Source organism: Nanorana parkeri, unplaced genomic scaffold (genome assembly GCF_000935625.1).
Source record: "Nanorana parkeri isolate BGI_ZX_2015 unplaced genomic scaffold, ASM93562v1 scaffold1607, whole genome shotgun sequence".
Lineage (NCBI taxonomy): Eukaryota > Metazoa > Chordata > Amphibia > Anura > Dicroglossidae > Nanorana > Nanorana parkeri.
This window is the reverse complement of record NW_017307875.1, coordinates 88,138-97,183: the sequence shown is the minus strand read 5'-3', so window position 1 is coordinate 97,183 and position 9,046 is coordinate 88,138. Positions and strand designations below refer to the sequence as shown.

The following is a 9,046-nucleotide window of genomic DNA, read 5'->3' as shown; positions in this document are numbered from 1 at the left end:
AGCCGTGACAGGATCGAGAGGTGAGGGAACCCGGTATGTGTTCCCTCACCTCCCGATCTACTGAGCCGACCTGTGACAGTCTCATTGTCACAGGTCGGCTTAGAACTATGAGGTGAGTGGAAATCACTCATGTCATAGTTCTCCTTTAAAGCTAAGGTACTATCTATACACACATACATGCACATACCAGGGCCGATTTAGACAAGAGCCAGCTAACCCTGCAGCATGTCTTTGGAGTGTGGGAGGAAACCAGCACACCCATAAGAAACCCAAGCAAGCACAGGGAGAACATACAAACTCCATACAGATAGTGTACTGACCGGGTGTATATCAGTGAAGCACAACACGGTACAGTAAATTAAGAAGGTAGCTCAGACTGCATATGTAATGAGCAAATATGGCCGGCTCTTAGCTAAACATAGAAACAAGGTTTTAAAATGTAAACACACAGTGATAAGATTACTTACAGTGAATCTTCCCTACAAGAAATTAGAGGCTGACGTTGCTGACCTTGTATTAAAATGCTAGCTGCGTAGGTGTCATGTTGCTCCTCTGGCTTCAGTATTTTCTAAATCACTGATCTAGAACAAGTATGCAGCTCAGGAAAGTCCAAGTAGAGACAGAAGTCCTTCTCTGCATATGTTTTCTGGGTACATGACCCAAAGTGTTGAAGCCAGGTTCCCTTTAAACTGATCAGATGTATAACTAGAAAGAAAACATTAAAACATAAAGGCTTCCCTTCAGGGCTCATTCAGACGGGTGTATAAATCTGTACGGTGTGCAGGCCCGTAAAAAGACCCAGTCCCAGAAGGGACAGGTGCTGTGTGTAATTGCGAGCAGCAGCCTGTTCTTCCCTATGAGAGGACGGTGGCTGCACGCAATTACACGCTGTCACACACACACTGTCTCCACACGCAGACAGTGTGCGTCCAAGTTCAGACACCTGGACCTGCAAGGATGTGCACGTTCGGGTGTGCGTGTGACAGCATGTAATTACGTGCAGACGCGCCCTCCTATCAGGAAGAACAGGCTGCTGCGAGGAATTACACGCATAACCTGTCCCTTCCGGGATTGGGTGTTTTTACGGGCGTCCACACCATACGGACGCGTATGCTCGTCTGAATGAGCCCTTACAAAATGTAGGCAGTTCGGCAAGTCTACTCTTTATTTAAAACATATCATTTGTTTGTTGGGCTAGGCTTTGTTGGCTTCAATGCAACTTAGAATTTGCCTGGGGAAGAAAGGTCATGGGGCGGTGGGCTCCTTTATAATGATACGCGGTATAGCTTACCTTAGCTTGTTTATATGCAAATAGTGCATACTGAATTGCCAGTAGAAAGCAGTAAAACATCCACTCTCAACATGAAGGGGTAGCACAGTGGCGTAGTGGTTTAGCGCTTCTGCCTTGCAGCACTGAGGGTCACCAATTCGAATCCCGGCCAGGTCACTATCTGCAAGGAGTTTGCATGTTCTCCCTGTGCTTGCATGGGTACTTCCAGGTACTCCGGTTTCCTCCCACACTCCAAAGACATGCTGGCAGGTTAATTGGCTCCTGTCTAAGTTGGCCCTCTATTTATGTATGTATGTGAGATAGGGACCTTAGATTGTAAGCTCCTTGAGGGTAGGGCCTTATGTGAATGTGCAACTATGTAAAGTGCTGCTTAAATTGTCGGTGCTATATAAATACCTGAAATCAATAAATAAATAAAGCCATGGGTTTTTGTTTTTTTTAATTAAAAGCCCATATTATTTCTCTCCATGTGTTGGTAACAGGAGAGGTCAATATTAACAATATTCTTTGTGACAGGTACATCTTTATTTTTCATTTTACTTAAGTTACAGATTTGCAGGAAATTGTGCCAGTATTTTCCCCTGGCAACCAATCAGATTCCAGCATTCACTTTCCTGGTTTTCAAAAATGAAAAGAAGCATTTTATGGGCTGACATATAAAGAAAAGAAAAAACACAGCCAGTCTATTGATGTGCCTATTGATCTCTACATAATAACGATAAGCGATAAACAGTGGTCCTTAAAGTTGTTTACTGGTCAAATTTATTTCCTAATTATTGTAGTATTGCAAAAAAAAAAGCCTATGCGTAAATTTAATTTTTGCCCCATAGAGAGAGCATTCATTTTTTCTTTTGAAGCTCCGTGATCAGGGCCGGATTTACTCTCTCTGCTGCCCCAATGCCAGGTTCCCCAATGCGCGCCCCCCCTGCCTGCCAACCCCCTTTCCCCCTTCCCCATGGAGAAAGGCAGACCTGCAGACAAAACAAGCGGCGGCTTCCCCGCTGTTCATTTAGCTCTGGTTGACCACAGCAGGGCTAAATGTAGAAAACAACTACCCGCCTGGCGCCCGGGAACTGCATGTCCCGGGCATCGGGAGATAAATATTCCACACCCCTGCCTCCCCTCTACTCCCTGCTGCCCCGAGGCCGGGCCTTGGTTGGCCTTGTGGGAAATCGGGCCCTGTCCATGATGCAGTGTACACATGAAACAAAACACCAGGTACAATAAAAAAAAAAAGTGAGTACACAAAAAGTGTGCAGTGTGTATCAGTTGGTCCAAAACGTAAAAGCCTTGAACCCTAAATCCCTCCAGGATGCAAGACTCTGGGCAGGGGCACAGTACTCTTGGACCACCCGGCTAAAACCATGCAAACCTCATTCCTTAGGGGTCTTGTAAAGTCAAAGTCCACCCAGCTACAAGGTAGGGGCTCCCCTGAAGGGGAAGAACCAGAGAAAACACCATGTTGTGCCCCCCTGACTTTTTCAGGCCCGATAACCTGCACTAGTCAGTGAGAATAAAGTGCTTTGCATAGTGCAAAAAGTGTATTAATAACAAGTGCTTTGGGGGGTTCTAATGTGCAAGACAAAGGCTGGCCTTCTGGCAGATATAAAAATGCCTCTGGTCTTAGCCAAAAAGTCCCAGCCTAGGAGGCAGGTGGGGAAAAAGCATATGGATCGTCTGTGACCATGTTACCATACTTAGATGTTGGTAACTGCTCCACCCGTTGCCTGCACCGGTGTGTTCTTAAGTTGGATTGGGCATCATGGATCCTGTCAACTGACAACCATGCAGTGAGTTTGCCCACGTCCTGGATATTGCGTCAGACATCTGCGGCTTATTGAGCTGCACTTGCATCTATTGTGCATTTCTGCTGGCTTGCCATCATTTTATATGGCACATCAGACACTGTTAGCTAAGTCAGTGGGAAGGAGGAAGGTGGCACAGATCAACCAATGGAATGTTTAGAATCCACAATGGCAGAGGGTTCAAGTCCGCCATTTATGGGCAGGCTTCCCATATTTGGTAAGCTTAGCTAGGAAACCTCTGAGCTGTTTTATATCTTTGTTGGAAAATATGCTATACATTGCCATCACTTCATAACAGCCAGACATGTAGTCCAGATCCAACAGATTTCCACTACATGTACAGGGCTGACTTCACCCCTATATAGGAGACACCCGATTCTTTTAAAAGGAAGGAAGAAAGGTCATCTCACTTATGGTCCTTCAGTTCACTGGATAACCGCTCAGTGTCTGCAACCCCCCTCTGTCAATCCCTACAATGGCTTCCACTCGCCCCAAAGGATAAAATTCAACATATTAAGAATCACTTACAAAGCCATCCACAACTCTGCCCCGGCTATATCTCCAACCTTGTGTCAAAGTATCACCCTAACCGTCCGCTCCGCTCATCCCAAGACCTCCTGCTTTCCAGCTCCCTTGTCAACTCTTCCCATACTCGCCTCCAGGACTTCTCTAGAGTATCTCCTATCCTCTGGAACTTTTTACCCCAACCTGCCCATCTATCTCCCACCTTGACTGCCTTTAGGCGTTCCCTAAAGGCTCATCTATTCAGGGAAGCCTATCCTACATCAACCTAACCACTGAACCATCACATTCTCAAACAATTCATCCCCACACAGCTACCTCCTCATGTATCACTTCCCCCTCCCTTTCAGATTGTAAGCCCTCAGGGGCAGGGCCCTCCTTACCATCTTGTCTTGAATTGTATTGTGATTGTAATGTCTTCCTTATATTGTAAAGCGCTGCGCAAACTGTTGGCGCTTTATAAATCCTGTATAATAATAATAATAAATCCTGTATAATAATAATAATAAGTGGATAACATAGATCTTTTCCTCCTGGTGCATACCTGTGACTTGGAAACTCACTGGTTTCTGATGTTCAGTTTAAACCTGAATTGAGCTTTCAGTTTGTTTGTTAAGGAAGCAGCCACAGCCTGAGTAGAAAAGCCTATCCCCTGCCAGCATGCAGTAGAGAATGGCCCTTGCTCTCTGTGTGGAAGCAGTGGTCACTCTTCATAGGTCTGACATGCCCCTGCTGAGTCAGAACTAGAGCTCTCCAATCAACAAAGGGCATGAACTTTGCTGATTGTAGAGCTATATGTTTGGCAAGGGAGTATGTTGGACCTCTGCAGTGCAACTACTTTTCCACATCGAGGTCCATGGTCCCTTTCTACCACATGAAGGCAGGGAACAGGCTTTTCTATGTAAGCTGTGGCTGATTTGTTTTTGTTTTTAAAGAAAATGAACTGTAACACTTTCTACAGCAGACACAATGTGGAGCAGCTGTACATAGTAACCAGTCAGCTTCTCTCTTCAGCTTGCTCACTTAAGCTTTGCAGAAGAACACTAGATGTTTATTGGTTGCCATGCACAGCTGCCCCAGATTTTTTCTGCTCCAGTCTTTGTAAATTCCCCTCCTTGTGTTTTAATGTAGATAAAAATGTATTATGCTGATTTAAACAACTGGATTGTTATTTTTTACTTTATATCCCAGCTTGGGTAGCTAAAATAATTTATAGGATCAGGGGGAGAAGTCTGGGGACGCGCGAGTGTCACTTCACGTTACTGGAGGACCAAAAGAGTCATCTTAGGAAATTCAGGAAGGAAACTGGCAGCTCAACCAGGAAGTGTCTGGGGAAAGCTGGGACTTTACAAAGCTAAAACTACCATGGCCTAGCTCCAGGCAGTCAATTGCATCTCACTCTCCGTTATATTAAATCAGATGGTAAATATTTTAAAACACCCAGACCACGCTACATGAACAATTGCTTTAAAATAGTGCAGATGGTGGAAGTATATTGTGTTGTTCTGCTCACGTCTGGATCATGTGGCTGTTGCAAAATAGAAAACAGCAATAGGCTGAAAACATTAAAAACAATTAGGGCTGCAGCTAACGAATATTTTAATAAGCGATTAATTACCCAAATATTTTTTAAACTAATCGATTGGTTGTATAAAAAAAATGATCTCTCTCTCCCCTCTTTCTCTTCTTTCTCCCCTCTAACTCCTCTCTCTCCCCCTCTCTTCTCTCTCTCTCTCCCCTCCCCTCTCTTCTCTCTCTCTCCCCTCTCTTCTCTCTCTCCCCTCTCTTCTCTCTCTCCCCTCTCTTCTCTCTCTCCCCCCCCAACTATTGCCAACTATTCCCATAATTGATTATTATCGATTTTGTCGATTTAGTTGTTGCAGCTCTAAAAATAATATCATATATGAGGGTACATTTGTAGCCATATAAAGCTGAAGTCAATGCAGAGTAAGCATACCAACTAACCCAACTGTGTATTCATTTACAAAAAATAAAGCTGAACATATATAACAACACAAATGAATGCAGTGATGTATTTATTACAAAATATTAACTGTATTTTTCTAAACCGAATATGACTTGATTTCATCCTCTTGTAATCCCATGTACAGGACCAGACTGGGAGAGGGTAGGGCAGTACTAACAGAAGGAGAGAACTGTGGGATTACCTTATCAGTCTCTTTCTGCTCCTTTGATGTCTAGTCACATGCTGCAGGCTGAGGAGGTGACCGGTGTGCTCTAACTGGAGGAAAAATAAATAAATCAGGTCACCAGTCTGGCTGTACTGGCTATACAAGGGGTAGGAGACCAGCTGGCACTCTGGCTGTTGTGGAAGTAAAAGTCCTATGAGGCATTGTAAGACTCTGACAGCCTCCCTGAGGTAGATGCATGAAGGGATTTGTCATTTCACCACAGCTAGGGCTCTGAGGTTGCCTACTCCTGGGCTATATTGTAGTACCAGAGTTTGACTTAAAGTGAAAAGAATTTGTTATTTTTCTCAACTGCTAGCAGGAAGGCTTTAGGCCTTGTTCACACCAAAAGGGTGTACGTTGCAGAGCGGTAGCTGCTGGAACGCACCGCAATCGCTGTGAAACGTCTCCCCGCGTTTTGGGGCGGGAGGGGGCGTGGCGGTGCGATCGGACGCCTGGCAAACCTTTGCCAGCGTTGCGTTCCACTGCAAACGCAAAATAGGACTTGCCCTATTTTTTGCGTTTGCACTTAAACGGAACTCTGGCAAAGGTTTGCCAGGCGTTCGATCACACGGGGGGAGGAGAAGTTTCACAGCGATTGCGGTGCGTTCCAGCTCTGCAACGCACATGCTTTCGGTGTGAACAAGCCCTTAATGGTAGAAGAGTATCTGTCTCTTCTGCAACAATTAACTCTTTACCTACCTGCTGGCACTTTTTCCTAATTGTAAACCAACAAAATATGCAGCTTAGTGTCGGCATGTCGTGAGTACGTGCTAGGACAAAGTAACTGTGTTTGCATGTATGAGAGTTGCTGTGCATACTTACAAATTATATCAAGATCCATAGGAACACCTATTCTGTTTGGTTCCACTTATACATCAGTCTCCTGTTACCAATGCCCCCCACAGGGACAGGTGGAGAGAGCAGAGTGAGCAGAAGGGGGACATCATCAGTGTGCCGATGCTCTTTAATGTACAGTCAGCTGGCTGGGAAGGAGGGGTGGCAACTTGTGTTTGAGCAAGCTGTGCTGTCTGGGGCAGTGATGCCTGGATCAAAAGACTGGCTGCACCGAATTTCACATTACCTGTCGGGTAAAACCATTTGTCTGTGTGTTTTTTAAGTGTGCTTGCAATTATCGGAGACACATCTTAAGGCACAAAAAGGATTTTGGAAAATCTGTTTGCAGCTGATTGGCAACCCTTCCCTTTCTATGGAAAACAGAAAAAAAGGATCACAGCTTGTAATCCCTTTCACTGCCTCCATCTGTCAGCTGAATTTTTGGAAGAGGACTTCAGTTGGTCCTGATCTAAGGATGGCAGATGCCTCATCTCACCGTCACCAGATTCTGATTGATTGCTGTGAATGCAATGGCCATGTTTTCTCCTCCGCCAGTATGTAATATGCAGACACTAGAGTGCTTATTACCAGTCTTGACTTTCTGCTTAAGACCCCGTTCACACTGAGCGGTTTGTCGCGCGATTTCCGCTCCAAAATCGCTCATATTTCCACGCATTGTCGCTCAATGTAGCTTGTCCAATGCATTTCAATGGAGCTGTTCACATCTCACAGCTCAATGTCGCCTGTAGCTCGTCGCTCAAGTTTGTAGCTCGAAGATGACCTATTTTTCGCCGGATGTCGCGCGATTTGGCCCCAATAGACTCAATGGTGTCGCGCATTACCGGCGATATTGCACGACCTTGTCGCGCGATATCGCGCTACAGAGGGTCACTTTTGAACAGCAATATGGAAGGAAAGAATGATGTCACATCAAGACGGCTCTTGATTGGTTACAGCCCAATGTAGCAGAGACGAAGTCCCTCCTACACAGCGCGACAAAATGTGCACTGTCGCTCAATATCGTGCAATGTTGCTCAATGCCCCTCAGCACGAAATCGCACGGAAAAACACGCGATTCTACATGTTGCTCAGTGTGAATGGGGTCTTAGTCAGGTTTGGTTTTACTTCCCCTCTCTTCCTGTGTCACGAGACCTGTGTGTGCGGTCAGATTGAGCGAGAATGTGACAATGGAAGGCTCAGACATACAGTAAGGCCATCCTGCACACACAAAGCTGTAGGATTTCCTGCCAGTCCTGGATCCTTGTTTTATTCAGAGCAGCCGGGGATGGTTTCCTCACAGCAAACTTTACTGTTACTTTTGAATGTACCAGAGGTTAACGTCCTGACCTAGGTTTAAAATATTGTAGCAGGTCTATCGAACTTAATAATCGGCTAACTAATCGATTTTGAAAATAATCGTTAGCTGCAGCTCTAGTCCAATTATCACATGCTGTTGCTATACGGACAGGTCTACATATCCGTGCCAACCTTAAACTGGCTATAGACTTGAAAAGATTGTTGTTCTTGCATGTGCAATGCACTCTGGGCAAGCAGTCTGTTTACAGTAAACTGCAGGGCTCACCATAAACTAAACAGGGCAGATAGGCTTATCAAAGATGGATAAATAATTACTGCTTTTGCTCCATGCCTGTTGCACCAAAGCCTCCCATGCACATGAGATCATTGTCCAATCCAGCTGTTTTATGCTGGCACTTTTATCACTGTTGATACCTCTGTGAAGAGCATGGCTGGCAATGCATGTCCTAGAAGGTAATTATGGTGAAACATAATGTGGCGATGTTCCAGGTTCATAAATATAGATGATTATAGGAAAGAATGTAGACGTAGCAGGCATGTTGGGTCAGCAGCTTGATCTTTTTGGACAATATTCATGACTGTAACTGTTGCCTCTCCTAATTGATCTTTTAACATTGCAGAACGCTCTGTCTTTGCTTTCATTCTGGCCTTGCCAGCCCTTCTCGAGCTTACATGATGGTCTGTGCTCCCTGACTTGTTTTACTCGCGTCTCAAGAAATATGATTTTTATTTATGTTTCAGATGAAGACGGGCCCCTTCGCAGAACACTCCAATCAGCTGTGGAATATCAGCGCAGTCCCAACTTGGGCTAAAGTCAACCAGGGCTTGGTCCGCATGTACAGAGCGGAGGTGAGATTCACTTTTTTTTTGTTTTGGCTATAGCGGGGAATGGCTACAACTCCTCTTAGGATTTTTATTTTTTGTTATGTCCCTTTGGGGAGATTTCCCTTCCCTTCTTGTTCTGAAGTCTCAACAGAAAGTGAGAGGAAATCTCGCCAAAGTAAGGGGACTCTAAGCAGCTATAGTGTGTGTGTGTATGTATGTGTATATATATATATATATATATATATATATATATATGCACC

At 44.9% G+C, this 9,046-nt stretch overlaps 1 protein-coding gene across 2 annotated transcripts in view; it reads left to right on the top strand.

Moving 5' to 3' along the window:
* The window catches only part of PTPA (protein phosphatase 2 phosphatase activator), a 99,014-nt gene that overhangs the window by 69,715 nt on the left and 20,253 nt on the right, over positions 1–9,046 (top strand). For both annotated transcript variants that reach the window (XM_018570846.1, XM_018570845.1), the window contains exon 9: positions 8,703–8,810. In XM_018570846.1, the coding sequence (XP_018426348.1) occupies positions 8,703–8,810 (108 nt within the window). The remainder of the gene's footprint in view (positions 1–8,702; positions 8,811–9,046) is intronic.